The sequence below is a fragment of the Pleurodeles waltl genome, chromosome 5 (assembly GCF_031143425.1).
Source record: "Pleurodeles waltl isolate 20211129_DDA chromosome 5, aPleWal1.hap1.20221129, whole genome shotgun sequence".
NCBI lineage: Eukaryota > Metazoa > Chordata > Amphibia > Caudata > Salamandridae > Pleurodeles > Pleurodeles waltl.
This window is the reverse complement of record NC_090444.1, coordinates 290,952,108-290,969,275: the sequence shown is the minus strand read 5'-3', so window position 1 is coordinate 290,969,275 and position 17,168 is coordinate 290,952,108. Positions and strand designations below refer to the sequence as shown.

General features: G+C 40.6%; 1 protein-coding gene across 1 annotated transcript in view; it reads right to left on the bottom strand.

The window, feature by feature from the left end:
• Nucleotides 1-16,746, bottom strand: part of MSH2 (mutS homolog 2) — a 530,159-nt gene extending 513,413 nt beyond the window's left edge. Inside the window, exon 1 of the mRNA XM_069234037.1 lies at nucleotides 16,460-16,746. Within this exon, the coding sequence (XP_069090138.1) occupies nucleotides 16,460-16,667 (208 nt within the window). The 5' untranslated portion in view covers nucleotides 16,668-16,746. The remainder of the gene's footprint in view (nucleotides 1-16,459) is intronic.
• Between the last annotated feature and the right edge of the window lie 422 nt (nucleotides 16,747-17,168).

Genomic DNA, 17,168 nt, shown 5'->3' with positions numbered 1-17,168 from the left:
ACTTCCAAAGAACTCTCTCTTACCGCCGGAAGCATGAGACTTCTCACTCTGCACCAGACGCCCCCGGCTCAAGCTCCAGAGAACAAACACCGCACAGAGGACTCCCAGGCGACTACGTGAGTACCCAGAGTTGACCCCACCCCCGCAACCCCACAGCAACGCCTGCAGAGAGGATCCAGAGGATTCCCCTGACTACGACTGCCTGGTAACAAGGAACCCGACGCCTGGACCAAGAACTGCACCCGCAGCCCCCAGGACCGAGAGGAACCACCTTCCAATGCAGGAGTGACCAGCAGGCAGCCCTCTTCCTAGCCCAGTCGGTGGCTGGCCCGAGAAGCCCCCCTGTGCCCTGCCTGCATCGCTTAAGTGACCCTCGGGTCCCTCCATTGCTTTCAATAGCAAACCCAATGCCTACTTTGAGCACTGCACCCAGCCGCCCCTGTGCCGCTGAGGGTGTGCTTTGTGTTCCTGTTTGTGCTCCCACAGTGCTCTACAAAACCCCCCTGGTCTGCACCCCGAGGACGTAGGTACTTTAGCCTGACAGCAGACCGGAACCAGAGAATCCCTGTTATCCATAGGCGCCTTTGTGTTTTGTGCCCTCCTTTGACCGCAGCACCTAACCGGCCCTGTGTTGCTGGTGCAGTGGATTTCGGGTTGCCGTGAACACCCATCGGTGGGCTGCCTATGCTCACGGAGACTGACTGTGTAAGTGCCTTACTAACATGAAAAACGAAACCAAACTTACCTCCCCCAGGAACTGTTGATTTGTGCACTGTGTCCACTTTTAAAATAGCTTATTGCCATTTTAACTAAAACTGTGTGTACTACTGCTTTGAATCAAAGTTCTATACTTATCTGTGTAAAGTACTTTGCATTTCATGTACTTATCTCAAATCTTGAATATGTGGTTCTAAATAAAATAAGAAAATATATTTTTCATATAAAATGTATTGGCCTGGAGTTAAGTCTTTGAGTGTATGTTCCTCATTTATTGCCTGTGTGTACAACAAATGCTTAACACTGCCCTCTGATAAACCTACTGCTCGACCACACTACCACAAAATAGAGCATTAGTATTATCTAATTTTGCCACTATCAACCTCTAAGGGTAACCCTTGGATTCTGTGCACACTATCACTTTGAGATAGTATATACAGAGCCAACTTCCTACACTAAGTTATGATATAATCCAGAAGTAACCATCAAGGAGGCAGATAAAGAAGGTAATGGTGGAATTCTCGATACAGAGGAAGTTAACCAAGTTAGACAATAAAAAACTTCCAAGCAAACTTACTTTGAACATTAAGAAAAGGCTATCAAACCTTCTTGACAGATAGCACAATAAAGACTTAGGGCCTCATTACGACTTCGGCGGTCCTTTCACAGGTCCGCCAAAGCTGCTGCAGGTAAAAGATCGCCAGTAATGAGGTCTTTTGCCCGCCATATTAGGAGTGTTCCGCTAGGCCAGCTGGCGAAAACAGCATTTTCACCCACTGACCCAGCGGAACAGTCACCACAACATTGATGCCAGTTGTAATTGAGCTGGCGGCAATGTTTTGGTGCGTGTGTTGCAGCAGCACCCATCACGCATTTCACTGCTTGTAATTCAGGCAGTGAAATGCGCAATGGGACCGAGCATGGGGGACACTGCACTGCCCATGCCAAGTGCATGGGTAGTGCAGGGACCAACAGCCCCGCCCCCGATGCCCCTAGCCTTTCCATAGCTGAAAGGCTGGTGGATGGGGACTCTTATTCCCCAGGGCAGAGCTGCTTGCAGAAATGCCCTGTCAGATGGATTACAACCGCCGGGACCGCCAAGCTGTAGGATAAGGCCCTCAGTCACCATTGAAGAAAAATACCTCTACATCAAACACCCAGTGATGGCCACCATGTGTATACTTCTGAAAATACCCAAACCATGCTTCCCTCTAAGTAGCAGAGCCATCATAGCAGGTATCAACTCCATCAGCTTCAGACTAGGGGAACGCATTGTTTAGAAAATGCAACCTGGCATGGAGAACTTACCATCCTATATTCAAAACAGGAAAGATGTCCTGAAGAAACTGGACAACAGATTGTACGTAATGGCAACAATAGATGTTACTTGTTTACACACTTCAATAAGCTACCAATGTGGTGTGGAGGCAACTGGAAAAGCTTTAGCTACTAGATCAGTAGCTTTTCTGGAGAGAAACTAGAACACTAAAGAAATGCTGGAGTATTGTTTAAATAACCAATTGTTCTCATTTATTAACAACATCTATTTACAACAGCAAGGGACTATGATGGGGGCCAAATCTGCCCCCCATATGCCTCTATACAAACGGTGGAAGTAGAAAAATACTGGCTCTGGAATTTGAAATTTGAAATATGAAAAATAGACCAACATCATCATTTTTGGGGCAGATACATTGATGATGTCTTATTGAGATGGCAAGGTCCACAAACATCACTACATCAAGGAACTATCCACCAACCGATGCAGCATCAAGGTAACATCTGCAATTTCTAATTGGCAAAATTAATATCTGGATCTGACACAATACATCGAAAATAACCAACTGCACATTAAAATGCACAGAAAGACAACAACATCTAATTGCCTATTATGTGTTACTAGTTGTCAACCCAAAACTACCATTGTAAATATCCTTGGGGAGAATTCTGCAGAGCAAGAAGAAAATCTGTGTTGTTGCAGAAAGTCTTCCTTCCTACTGCAAGTTACTAAGAAAAAGGGGCTATGACCCATCACTCCTGACTCAAACATTGCAGGAAGTTAAACAGATCAATGGAACTGATCTCCTATAAGACACAAATAATACTAGGAGCTCACAAACACAGCTCTGCTACATTACAGAATACAACAATGGTCATCACCATCTCAGAAAAATATTTCCTAAAAACATTGGCCACTACCGAATAACAGCTCGCAGCTCCATGACGGCATTGAGACATACCCTCAGATTAGCTTCAAAAGAGCCCCAAATCTGCAACAAATGTAATATCGATCATTCATCTTGGACGACAAATCCAAGATTTACAACTTTTTAGACAAACCAATATGATTTTACACATGCAAAAATTGGTCAATCTGCAAACTCTGAAAAAACAAACCAGAATTGACAATTAATGGACAACGATAAGATATGAAAGACTAAATGAACAATGAAAGTTTATATGTAATATAAAATTCACATGCCTCTGTAACAAAACCTGTATAGGGAGTACCATAAGATCACAAACAAAAAAAAAAAAAAACACAGGAACTTTATTGGAACATCCAGAAAAATGATAATCACTTTACCATTGGTTGAGCACTATGAAAAACATCACCAGCAACAACAGCATTCACCTTTCATGGGAACGCTAATGTCATAAAACAACCTTGGGGGGTGTTCATGAAATGACCCCAAGGAAACAGCAGCTAGAACTAATACTGAAGTTCAATACAGTAAAGTTAGGTCTTTAGAAAGAAGCAGAATTATATAATTGGGTACTTTGAATTACTCACAACTGAATAACTGAACTGTAGAATCATCAATCTATACAATGAGAACTCGATATTTAAGATGCTACCCCATATCTCTAAACGAATGGGGTGCCCACATAACATCATAATAACAGAATATGAAACTCAACCAGTTCAAAATAAAAGAACATGCACTAATAGGTATGGGGATTCTATATCATTCAGTTCAGGCCTTATGGTGGCAAATTGGGTATCAGGATTATCATGGATTGAAATCTTTACAAAATTGACTAACAATGCACATACAAACATCTATGTGGTAATACTTCTTATTCAACAGGACTGTCATGAACTGTATTCATTATGAAATTTGACTAATCATGTACATGTGAATATGTATGAGGTAGTAATTTTTACTGGACATGGATATATTTAAAATATCTAATTTTTGCTTTGTTTATAGCAACAACTACATAATAAACATGTGTACAGATAACACTAATTGTTCTGTACCATTGTCCTAATACTTTTTACGATATAGTGATAGACATCAAAGAACCTGTCAGGAGTTTAATAGATCAAGAGAATACTTGGTTACATAATTTTATCATATTAAGCAACTTTAAAGCATCAGAAATTAATTACAGATAGAGGGCAACCGATACAATAATTACTAATTGAGTGCCCCAACTAAAGTTAGACAATAAAGCCACTTATAATAAACTCTCTCAAATAAACTCAGTTTTCCACATATAAAATGACCAAAGACTCTTTTCGCTATAGACCTATCTACCCTGTAAGTATCTTCAATAACCACACTCAAAGATGGTACCACCAGTTTCCGAGCCATCCTGGTAATTCAATTCCCAAACATAGACCCAAGACTGACATTAGGCTTCTTAAAACCTGCGCCTCACCGGGACGCTGACAGCGCACTCCTTAGATTCGGAAGGATCCCAGAGACAGCGAACAGAGGGCAACAAACCTGATCGAGGTAAACCTCAGATATAACTTATCTTGTTTTCCCCCCACTCAATCTGTCCTAGTGAAGTGGGAATTTATCACACAAGTGAGTAGTTTCCTACCTGTTCCTGCAAAGCCTATAGTGACTGTTACTGATCCATACCTACCTTACATCCAATACTGCTTTCTTATACAAATTCAGCAACAAACTGCTTCTTCCATTATCCCGGTGTATTTTTCACTTCCTAAACCCCAGTAAAGAGAGACTAAGAAATACCAGGAACAAGGATGTAATTTATCACAAGCATGAACGCACACTACCTCTAGCCTCACTGTAGATTATGAAGGAAACGGCACATAATAACAATATGTTTCACTTCTAGGATTATCAAACTTTATCTAGAACTATCACTTGGAAACAAATATCAGAATTAAAAGGTATTTATGGAGTTGCCATTCAACTATATTTGCCAGTGCATACCTATCTACAGCCATTTAATGTATTTTTTTTTTTATCACTTTCTTAGGAATTCACACCTGCCTTTTTTCCAGCAGTAGTTATCACCTAATATCACATATTCACTTAGTATCTGTAGAACGTTAAAATTTAAATTGCATTTATTATTGTTATTATTTTTTACCAAGAGTGCAGTGTTAACACTAAGCAGCAATATAGTCACAACAGCATAGTATTACCAACCAGGGTATTACAACCAAACCTTAATGTCACAAGTCACATTCTATGTTGTTTAAATTCCAGCCTTGAGTAAGCCACAGGCCCATACACCAGAGAAGGGGGTGAAACACAAGTTGTCTGTATCTGTTTTTTTACAGACCCCATACCATCGTGTTTAAAAACAACATACCTAAAGATTACTAAATAGCTTTGGTATTATAAGTATATCTGATCAAGGTATACAATATGATATTCAATTGGAGCAACAGTGTGCATTAGACAAAAAAAAGTTGATCTATTGGACAAACTGTATGAAGCACCACAAAAGGCACCTGTATGATGGACTATGGATAATAAAATGTTTGATCAACAAATTCTGAAATAGTAAACTGTGTCTACTTTTATATTCCATGTGAATATATATGGCAAGGAACTGTACACTCTTCACAACAAAAGTCTGACTAGTGAGAAGTGTTGTAGGCCCTACCCTACAGCAGGTCGAGTCTGATGAATGAGCAATAAACTCAGTTTTGGTTGCCTAACAACAGACTCCAGTGACAAATATTAAGAATGTGTGGTTAGAAAAGCAGCCTTTACTGCCTGGCAACACTTGTCTGATGTGAGCGTTTGAGTTAAAAATGGCAATTAATTTTGGGATCACATATTAAACACAGAAAAATACAATGGCCATCTAATTAGCTCTTAGTAGAGTTAACCATGAACACACGGACCTTAGTTAGTTCAGAGATTTACTTTGGCTACTGCATGACAAAGGAAAGAATATTTGCACTCCACAACTGACACAACACTAACTGAAACACAAGCCTACCTCCACCAAGGGCTGCCCAATTGCAGTCTTAATTGCTTACAGGAAGGCACAATTGTTTTTTTGCCCACCAACAAGCTGTTCTTGTTTCTGGTTTATTTGGTTATCACTTATATTTTTGTCAACAGTATAGATGCCACAAATGTGATTTCCTTCAGAGATTCAAATTGAGAGCATTTGATGGTATTGCTTTCTATATGTAATTATTTGTATGGTTAACAGCATAAGACTACAAAAAATATGAGTAAAACAATAATCAACAAATGGTTCATCACAAGCGTGGTGCTTTATAAAATATTTTGATTAGCCATGCTAAAATACATAAAAGATCAGACCATACAATTCGATGTCGGCTAAAATACTGCTTTGCTAATAAAAAAAAAAACAATATTTACACATAAAATTTATGACCATCTTTTAAAAATATAAACCATGTAGTATCAGCCAGAAATTATAACTTGCTTTTAAAAAAAAAAAACAGCTGCCAGAGATACACCAACCATGCACATCTCATTTGGGAATTCATTGGCATTTATAACTTATCTAATGTCATATGCATATTTAATATGGTTACAGAAAATTATTTTCTTGACTCACTAGCCTCATAAGTAATTTAGGCACTCTGCCAAGGCTTATACAAACCGCTATGTCTACCTTCTCATCAACATCCTATGCAACCTAGGAATTAGAATGAAACTCATTCTCAATAGCCTTCTAATTCCTTATGCTATAACACATAGCACATAACTGTAACACATGTCTAATTTATACCCATATCAATGGGTTAGAGTAATTCCCACACAAACCATGTTATCATTCTTGTAGGAAAGTTCAAATGGCGTATGCATGTGTAAGGCTTTCCAAACTGGCATCCATCCCTTCCCAAAGTATTTACACTCAACTTAAAAAAACTCGAATCATACATCGTCTTTACTGGAACAGGCCATAGATACTCACAAGGTGCCACATTCACAAACTGAATGAAAAGAAAAATGCGGAGTGCTTTGTCAAACAAGTAGCACATATGGTATGCTCCGAAACGATTTTTCCTGTATTTTACGGTCTGAAATTCATAATGTGGCAGTGGGCTCATGCGTGAGAACTGAACAAGTGGGCGACACAAACATTATGAGGCGGGCAGTTGGGTCCAAGTGAACATCTGAATAAACAGGTGAAGGGGCAGGCAATATGGGCTCCATTACCAAGGACAATCAGGTAAAGGTATACATCCAGAGTAGGACATTTAGGAAGGGGTTACTACAATTACCACATCAAAGCAATTAGTCTCAGCTAGACCACAATGTAACCATCTTTAAACCAACCAGCAGAGATTCCCTAAACACAGCATGTAACAAGGCAGGAACATGACAATGATAGCGAGAGGACTTCCCAAATCACTACAATAATCTATCAAAAAGTGAAAAGGGGCATTTGCAAATCACCAGCTCTCCGGGGACACCAATGCTGATACATTAGCTACTCCAATAGAGACCCGTCAGACATACAAATTTCAGTATTTAGGCAAAAGATAATGAAAGCAGGCTGATTTATAGGCCACCTAATGCATGTCAAACATCTTAGTAGGGGAAATTACCTGGGCCTCTCGCAGACCCGTCCAGCCTTAAAGCAGCTGCTCACTTACTTTATAAGGAGGGCAGACTGCCACCCTCTCATGGCCAATGAACTTTGCAAATGTGATTTCATATTTTCCTATAAAGCTATTTTAGTCAAATAGGGAATCTCAATCCAGAAACCTGCTTCAGAGACATATACTGCGATTCTCCGTTCTAGTAGTAATGCTATAAACGCTCACTTGGGAGGCACCTAAAATCCAGTTTTAGGAACAGCTAAATAACGTGTTATTAAGAAGCTTCAAGAGTAGAGTGAAATAATTTCCTCGAAAGAAGAGTCAAGGAAAATCTGTAAACCAACAGAGCAGTGAAAAAAGAAAATAAGAAAAAAATAGAGCTGGCTAACATCTGCTGTTACTTCTGGACTCTGATCGTCCTCCCTGACAGAGACACAAATTATTTGCCATTATTATTTGAGGAACTGATGAGTTTAAAAACCATGAGTTTGATTTCAGACATTCTTTTGAGCCAAATGCAGGACATCAGATACTACACTAGCTTTATTTATGCCAGTAGAAACCCACGTTAGAGAATGCAGCAAGTTATTACATGTCTCTTTCGTTGATTTTAAAACTACATATAACTGTTTAGACATATGACTAAATTCAATTCCTGGGGCATTCCACCGCTCCTGATTCAAAACAAACTCGGAGATAATCTATCTCCCTTAAAATTCACACTAGAAACTTGAACCATTAATGTTCAATTTATATGTTGTGGACCAGGGTCCCTCTCCCACGCACAAAAGATCTTGAGGCCCAAAATTACAGAAACAGTCTATGCTCCTTCTGCATTAAGCATATTAAACTTATACAAGTGATATAATTAGCATTAGCCTATAGCATCTAAGAAACAATTTAAGCATTTCAGTAAATGGCACAAAGTCAAATGTATTTGTCTCAATGGTAAAGTTATTATCAGAAGGCCCTCGTATTAATACTTAGGCATCTCATTTCTTGAAAGTCGAAGTCTTCACTCACAACTATCTTTGATGAAGCCAAAGGAAAGCTCTTTATATCTTGTCCTTCTCTGACTCTCCAGTGACCTAGCAGGGCCCTCATTAAACCCCCTTTTAAATATAGTCATGGCTAATGTCATGCCCCCATTAAGTAACAGGTAGGTGGAATTTCCGGTAAAATTGTGCAGTTGCTTAGCTCATGCACAGTGTAAACTGTATATGTTATTTTTCATCTGCCACACTTATGTGTACAGCAGTAACTAGGATTAACTGTTGCCAAACCAAAATGCTTAAGAATAACATGCCAGCATTTTATGTATTTGGTTGTGTCACAAAAGATAGACACTTGGACCATAAAATGCAGAACAGCAGTGTCAGGATAACTGTAATGGCCCCTGAAAAAGGAGTTTTTGTAATGCATTAGTTGACCAGATATGTCTCTTTTGCAAGAGGACAGTCTTATGAAGTGCATTTAGATAAACTCTTAAGGCATATTAGACACTAAAAAGCTTGAGGCAGTCATTGGGAGTTTTTAGGGGCTGTATAAGTATATTGGCTTAGTAAAAAAAACTCTTACTTACTGCTAACCACCACCATATCTTAATGCCAGAATCATTCAACACTAAAAATCAACTTTTAGAGATTAAGGCCCTCATTACAACTTCGGCTGACAGAAACTCCCGTCCACCAAAGCCGTGTGGTCAGAAAACCACCAGTGCGGTGATCTGACCACGAGGGCTATTAAGAGTTTCCCGCTGGGTTGACAGGCAGAAACAGAGTTTCTACCCGCCAGCCCAGCAGGATACAGCCCACAGCCCACAACTTTGACGGTGGCTCATAATAGAGCCGGCAGCAATGTTGCTGTGCTTTTAACTAATTGTCTGCCAAGTAGACAGTAAAAAGCAAGTGCATGGGCAGTGCAGGGGCCCCATCTCCGCCAGTTTTTACATATCGGTGCAACTGCCATGTAAAAGCCAGCGGAGAGGGAAATGGTAATCCCCAGGGCAGCGCTGCCCTGGTGGATTGAGACCACCGGCACCGCCAGGCCGTCAAATAAGTGGCGGTGCCAGGGGTCCGACCGTGGCGCTTTCCACAACGTGGAGGTCCTAGGACCGCCAGACTCATAAGGAGGAGCTAAATGTTAGTCTTCCTAAAAGTGGGGAAAACCAGTCACATGAGAAGGACTTTTGTCTTATACCATAGTAGCATGTTCTATCATAAATCTGAAATACCCCACAGCTGGGGATTCACATGTACAAAAAAGCTGTTTGCATTGCTTTAACAGCAACAACAAGCAACGTGTGTCTGTTTTTCTGAAATGTCTGCAATCTTGTGCAATTTATGTCTCAAGTTATCTGAAAATTATTCCACACACCGGTGCATGTTTACTTAGTACCATTCTGGAAACTGCAAATTAACGGAGATAGTGCAGTCATGTTTTCACATTTTAAGTTTGCTCTTCTGTGCTTAGTGGTATTCCTATGTAACCTCATGACTATTTTAATTTTGATTATAGGCTGGGTCACCAAGCGTGTCCAATGATGTATGTAGGATTGTGTGAGGTGGTCTTCTGGGAAAGTATGGTGAACGAACCATTGCTAATCCACAGGGACCAACGTCCAGGTTAGACCCTGTGTGCCTTTGGTAGTGAAGCATGCATGCATCGTCTTACGCCGAGTGTTACTGGAATCATTGATCAAGTTCTTTACTACCTCTATTGTGACCACCTCTATAAAAATTTAAAAAAGCATACTCTTTGGCATATTGCAGTTACAATCTTGACACTTGTGTGAGTTCTGTTGCTTAAAGCACTTCTGCTTTTATGAAGGTCAGCTGTCTAGGGTACTATTGGGCTTAACTACCAATTAGTATACCTAGATAAAAGGCATGTGAAGCATTAACCTGTTGCATGAACTTGCCCTTTGCCCATTCCCACCTTCCTTATAATTACCAGGGTGAACGTAGATGTTGCGAGTACATTGAAAATGCAAACCTTTGATTATTTTGTGCATTCTTTTCTTACTGGAAAGGAGGATGGCCACAAAGACCAATTTTGCAACCTTCACTTCAAACTCTTGAGTAATTCACACTATGTATGATCTCACCAACACTAGGTGTTTCCTAATTTCTGGGATGTTTTGGCCATGAATAAAATATTTTATGCTAAAAATAAGGCATGTTTCAAGCTGATTTATATGTGTACACATAACGGTAGGACAGCAAATTGCAGCTCTACCACTTGAGGATGTTCTATTAGCAGGAAGCATCTCCTAGAGCCCAATATGTTTTTGGATGAGTGTATGGAGTGATTGGTGGCTCACATAGGTGCAAACAGAATGATCTTGTGGTGGCTTCTAAGCACGACTGCTGTACATGTGCACAATTAAGTATTAAGAAACAGGACATAAGCTTTAAAGAGGCGTATTGTCTTCTCTTCCTTATCACTGGAAAAATCATTGCTCAAATAGTAGAGATCTTAAATGAAAAAAATCATTAGCAAAGCCAACAGGTTGCTACTTTGAAAGATCTATCGGCTTTGCCAATGTTTATTTAACCCATGTAGTACAGCAGTGCAACTAGCGCGGACTGCAAGATATTAATTTTTAGCTACTGTACAACATGACTAAAAAAGAAGAAGTGATTAAGCCAATAAATCTTGCATTGGCGAGAACTATTGGCTTTGCCATTGCTTGTTTATAAATGTAACAACTGCATACAGATTTTACGGTAAAGTTATATTGCATAATGGTTTTCAATCACTGTACATTTAGACAATTCATTAATTGAAGACACTAAAGCACAAAAAAAGGTTACTCAGAGAAATAAAATGGAGATGGAGAACATGAAGGGAAGCTTCAGGGACTGTAACATTTCAAATGAGATGACACCAGTTCTTGCCTTTTCGATTTTTTTAAAAAAAACATTAATGTAGAGGATGTATCCATCCTGTTCACCAATAAATGAAAAATAAGGCAAGAGCAAAAAAAGACATACTAACCAAAATGATGTCCTACCCTCCATTATAGAGACAATAAGGGGCAAAGCCACAAAAGAGATGCAATTCACTTTCTGGAAACCAGAATCTACAAATAGTAACGGTTGCCCCATAAACAGGCTCTTGATACTCAAATAATCCCCTCCCCTCACCAGAATTGTTGGACTTGCCATTGTAAAAAAAAAAAAAAAAAAAAAAAAAAAAAAATTTAGAAGTATAGAAGAACACACTTCTTGTTTTAATTAAAGATCACAATTAGAGACAAAGCAAGGTCTCTTAGAGTAGGCATAAGAGGTCAGGCAACTCCACACACCTCGTGAACAAGGGGCCAGGCAGAATAGTTTTCACAAGCCTACACAGTAGGAATGGAAGGATGTTTAACAGCTTTCAGAGATGATAATGTGCTGCTTTACTAGTGACCTGTTTTTGCATGATGCGTAATACTATTACACAGTAACGGTACTCAATTACCTATCTTAAAAGTGTAGGAGGCTGACTTGGGCTTTCTGGAACTCAAGCTTGTTATGTGCAATATATCTATAGACACACACAGATGTTAGGAGTGAGAGTTTAACTTGCAGAACGTTCTCATAGCTAAAACTCTGTCCCGGGGCTCTGAGGATTAGACATTATAAAACAATACACAATTACTTTTTCTACAGACATCATAGCTTCAGTTGAGAAAAAAAACAGGCAAACAAAAGGCCCCTTGTCAGAATGGGGTCAATGAGAAGGAATACTTTATTCCTCACATCAAGTAATTGGACTGCTGTTATGCTTCAGGTCTGTGCTCAGATGATGCACCCCATTGTTATCTTATAAGGATCTCCGAAAGGATATGGGTGTGATCACTTGCATCAGTCATAAGAAGCAATGTCTGCAAAACTAAAGGTAATGACTATAACCACCAATCTAGGGGGAACAAAGATACCTACTGCAGTGGAATAGGACCGATGTTATTTTTCTACGCTGTCCAAGGTGAAGTCTTTCTGCTGCCCAGTCAACCTGAAAAGATTTAATTCCCTGTGGTGAGGTATCTGTAAAACCCACCAGTCTCTCCCAGCAAATGACCAGAAGCACATACCTTAAATTGCCACAAGCTTCAATCAGATATACAAATATCAGTGAACAGCCCATCTGTCAGACCTGGTTCAGTGGGCCAAGGGAAAAACAGGAGTTACTGGGACTCAGCCTTGGAGGCAAAGTAGTTTGGGTTTCGTCCTACCATGGCTCTGAAAAACTGCCAAATACCTCTGATAGGTGCTGAAGGCGTTGTAACAATGGCGAGCACAAATATGCTTCTCAGGGAGGTAGGGTTGCTGTGAGCAAGTTCAGAACTAAAAAATCACCCAGCAACGCAATATTTGATTTGTCAAAACCCAGAGCTTTACAGTGATAAAGAAGAGTACATTAAGATAAGCTCAAAACTTAATATTTCACAGAAAAGGTCACAGGATACTACTTCTAGGGTCCTGGTCCTCCTCTCCTGGTTGACCATCCTCTGTTTAATTAGGCAGTTCCCCTCCTTCTAGATTCAATCTCAAAAGGACTTTCATCAAGGCTAAGGGGCAGATTACCACTTTGAGTAGTGTATACACTCAGTTAACTCAAACAATCTCTATATTACAGTTCTTACCTAAGTGGAGTTGTTTCAGTCTTCTTTCGGCAGGGGTAGTTGACCTAAAGCACACGTCCTTCCGATTCTCTTCCAGGAGGAGATATACTGGTTGGAGGGTCTTCCGACATTGGGGCAGAGACATCAGCTAGTAGCTGTGGAAGTCGCTGCTACCTGGAGACCTTGCAGGCATGTGGTGCTCTGGAGAGGACGCAGGCCTCCAGTTGGCAATGAATCCCTCTTGGATGAGGTATGAAAAGTAAGCCACAGGAGTCAGAATGAACGGGAGGTACTATCTGACTGAGACAAAGTTGCAGGTGTGGTCCAATCCGCCTTGGGCAGTTTTTCTGATGCAGTGCCCAGTCCACTCAGGCACAGTTTTTGGTACAGCTGCACAGTTCACTCCGGCACAGATTCTTGTTTCAGATCCCTCCTGGAGCAGTTTGTACAGACAGACTGCAAACACCCCCCCAGAGCACACAGATCACTCTCCTAGTCTACCTTTTCTGGCAGAACCACACACCAATGGGGTCAAAAACTGCTCTTACCTCTCCCCGGACAGTCACACCTCCTGGAGGGTCGGCAGGCTCCTTCACACTATCAGCAGGCATGTCCGCTTCTAAGCACTTTAGGTGAAAAGAACAGCTTTTTCCTTCCAAGCAAGACTTCAGGTGAGGTCCCCTCCCTTCTGGGAAGCTGGTTATCAGGCAGACACCAGCTCTAAATGCACAGCATTTCTAAGTACTCTGAAGAGTGCTCCCTTCCTTGATCAACGAGAACTGGGAACTGGAACAAACGAGTCAGAAACTTCCACTTTAATACATTTAAAGCAAAAAGGAGATGTGGATTCTCAGTCTGTACTTTCAGAACTGTTTGCGATGGCTCTCCTTCCAAGTGTCATTTGAAGACGGTGTTCCACACACAGCTTGTCACAATAGAGTAGTCTCCAGTATAAAGTTCCCACAACAGAAGTACAAAGAGGTATGAGCTTTATTTACCTGGCTATCAACAGCTGCAGTGATCAAGGAAGAGACAAAACGCTGGCTACACCTATAGTGGTCCCTTTCAACCTTGAACATCAGCGACTGCAATCCCATCATTCACCCCCATCAACTACTGAACAGCAGTGCTACTGGAAGGCTAATCAGGCCTAGCTGAATTTCTACAATAGCCTCGTCTCATCTGACCCACCTTCCCCGACTCCGGTGTTTAGACCTCTTGCTTCATTAATGTCAGCAATACACTTCTGTTGTTTGGAAAACATCCTCGCCCCCATCTTGTGCACAGTAACTGACTGGACAGAGGCACAATTAATTATTTATTTCAGCGTCTTACAAATGGCAACCTCTTGCTTCCGATGGAAAATCAAACCTAAACAACTGTGACAGGAGGTTCCGTAGAAGATGTGACTTTTTCATACAGTTTTGGATTTTAGCTAGCAAACATTTGCATTCTGGGATTTGTAGTTTCCTTTTCTCATTCTGTGCAAGATTAAAAAATGCCAACATACAAAGCATGTATTGTAAAAATCAGGGATGGATTGAAAATGTCACATATCAAGGTGCCACTTGGGAATACCAGCCCCTGCTTACATATTTTGTGGGAATCCATACACATAATGCATATAAACAAACATCAACAATGACCATTCTTTTGTTTTTTTCATGGTGGATATTGAATCCTTCAGGGCACTGCAACTGGCACAAACTGTATGCAATTTTTGAGAGCTGCCACTGTCCGGCTGTGCTTCTGTGAGACAACATGTGAGAGATGGAAAGTAAAATCCAAACGTGTCTGTTTGCAAGCATGGCTATGTCTGTTAGAATTAAATACAGAACTTCTGTGTTAATGTGAAACTTAATGTGGTTCAGAGTATGAAATGGATGTTCAAGTCAGGGACATTTTAAGGATTTCGGGGGCACTGAGCAAACGTATTTAGGTGGCCCCTTTTTGAAAGAGCTTTAAATTTATGATCCAGTTTCAGCTCTTTCATGCCCACTTTGGCAAGGTCACTGATAGTGAACAGTCACGGTGTTCCAAATTCTAAATGTTTTTTATATCTAATATTCTGGGATAGAGATGTGTTTTTAATTTTGTAACACAGCATCAGCTCCCGACTACTACTGCAAATAATCTGGGACACCCTTCCTTTTCTCATATGTGAGGTCCTGTTTTGTTGTGAAAAACTTTTTTATGGAGGTTGCATGAAACATAAGCACAACATTTGCCTGCAAAATGTAACACACCTCCCACATTAAAATATGTTAAAGGAAAACACTATTTAAAACAATCTGTTTAAGAATTATTCAAGCTCATCATGGCAAGACTCTCTCCCCCCTGAAAGGCTGTGACCCAGGGATAGAGACCCTTTGCCCATGCCTTGAACCAGCTATGGTTTAAGTGTGTGTGAAAGGGGGAAAATGTATTTAGACTTTTCTGAGCATGGAGAGAATGTGTGTTTTAACTGCCGGTCTCCGTTTCTATAGAAAATCTTGTGAATTTCTATAAGAATCGGGTAAGGGCCAAGAGTTGGCAACAGAAAGTGGGAGGACTCAGAAAGAGCAGAGCAAAGTCTGAACTTATTTATTCTTTAAAACTATGGAAAAACCAATGCAATAACTATTTTGGCTTGCTTAATTAATCACAGCAGGGTGCATTTCAAAATATAATCTGGTACAGAGATATTTGTCTATCCAGCAAGTTCCTGGGTACAATGACACTTTAATAACTGGTAGTTAATTCAGTTGCTGGAAAGATCTCTGTGCATTTTGATCATAAGTTCAACTCAGCATAAAACTACACATGCAGATCAAAGATTTATGTAAGTAGCTCAGTTGGTTATTGTTTAAGACATCCGTATGTTACCTGCAGTTAAAATCCTTGGGATATGGCTAAATGATTCATGATTCTGCATCAAGCACATGTATGCAAACAGCAAGTTACACGTTAGGAAACTTGCTGTTTTTTCCTCAAGACGTTGTTATTCTACGATTACTAATGCTGGATTACTTTGGTTAACAATAAGCACTTATTATATAAAAACTACATAAATGGCTATTAGTATAATAACTTATGGGCAGATACATCATTCGTTCTTACAATGCATGCACATTTCTGGCATAGGATGGGCAAAAACCTAGCCCCGCCCTTAGAACCACCCTTGTCTCCACCCCAGTCCGCCACTCATTTTGGTGAGTATCTGCACTTATTTTTTTCCATTTAAAGCGCTAGTTAAGGTTAGATGTGGGCTATGCACATTAAATAAGCCTGGCACTCTAGTCAGTATCTGGGTTCCTTAAACGTAAGGTCCATGAAGTACCAGTTACCTGTCCCCAAATACTTGATGACTCCATTGGTCTTGAACACCTCTTTTGCCGCAAACAGGGCATCGCTGCCGTGCACTGTATAGTAGTCGCTGCGATCGAAGACCCGTAGGGTGGTGCTGGGCTTATTGGGCATAGAACGATAAAAAGCCAAGAAGCCGCTCTCCGCCCCGCTATCTAGGGACAAGGTTTGCTTGGGTTGCACAGCCATGCTGCAATCTCCCGCCACAGGCTCCACACGTCAGGTCAAAGAGCAAAGTTACAGTTACTCAGGCAACGACGCTGGGGTGACGCCACCACGCTTCACGTAGCACGAGGGTAATCATGGAAGGAACAGAACTAGAGTTTGTGAGAGAAATTAATTTTGTCAAGCATAAACGTGGCGGCCATCTTAGCACAGGGTATTATGATCTCTACACCATAATTCTATTTACACACAAGGAGATAACCGTAGAGTGTTGGGAAAATGAAATTTGACGAAACAGCAGTTAGTATATAGCACTTTTGTGCTTTGTTTCCATAAAACGTGGTTAAATTAGGACAGTTCCTGTGATTTTGCATGCTCTTTTCGCCCCAGTAATTGCTATTCGAATTCATAACAGGAAGCACAATTTTTTGGAACGGCAGCACTGTTTATGTTAATTTTCGTTTCAGTCCTCCGCATTACTGCACAGCATATCATAGGGGATGTGTTCACGTTGCTTTGTGCTGA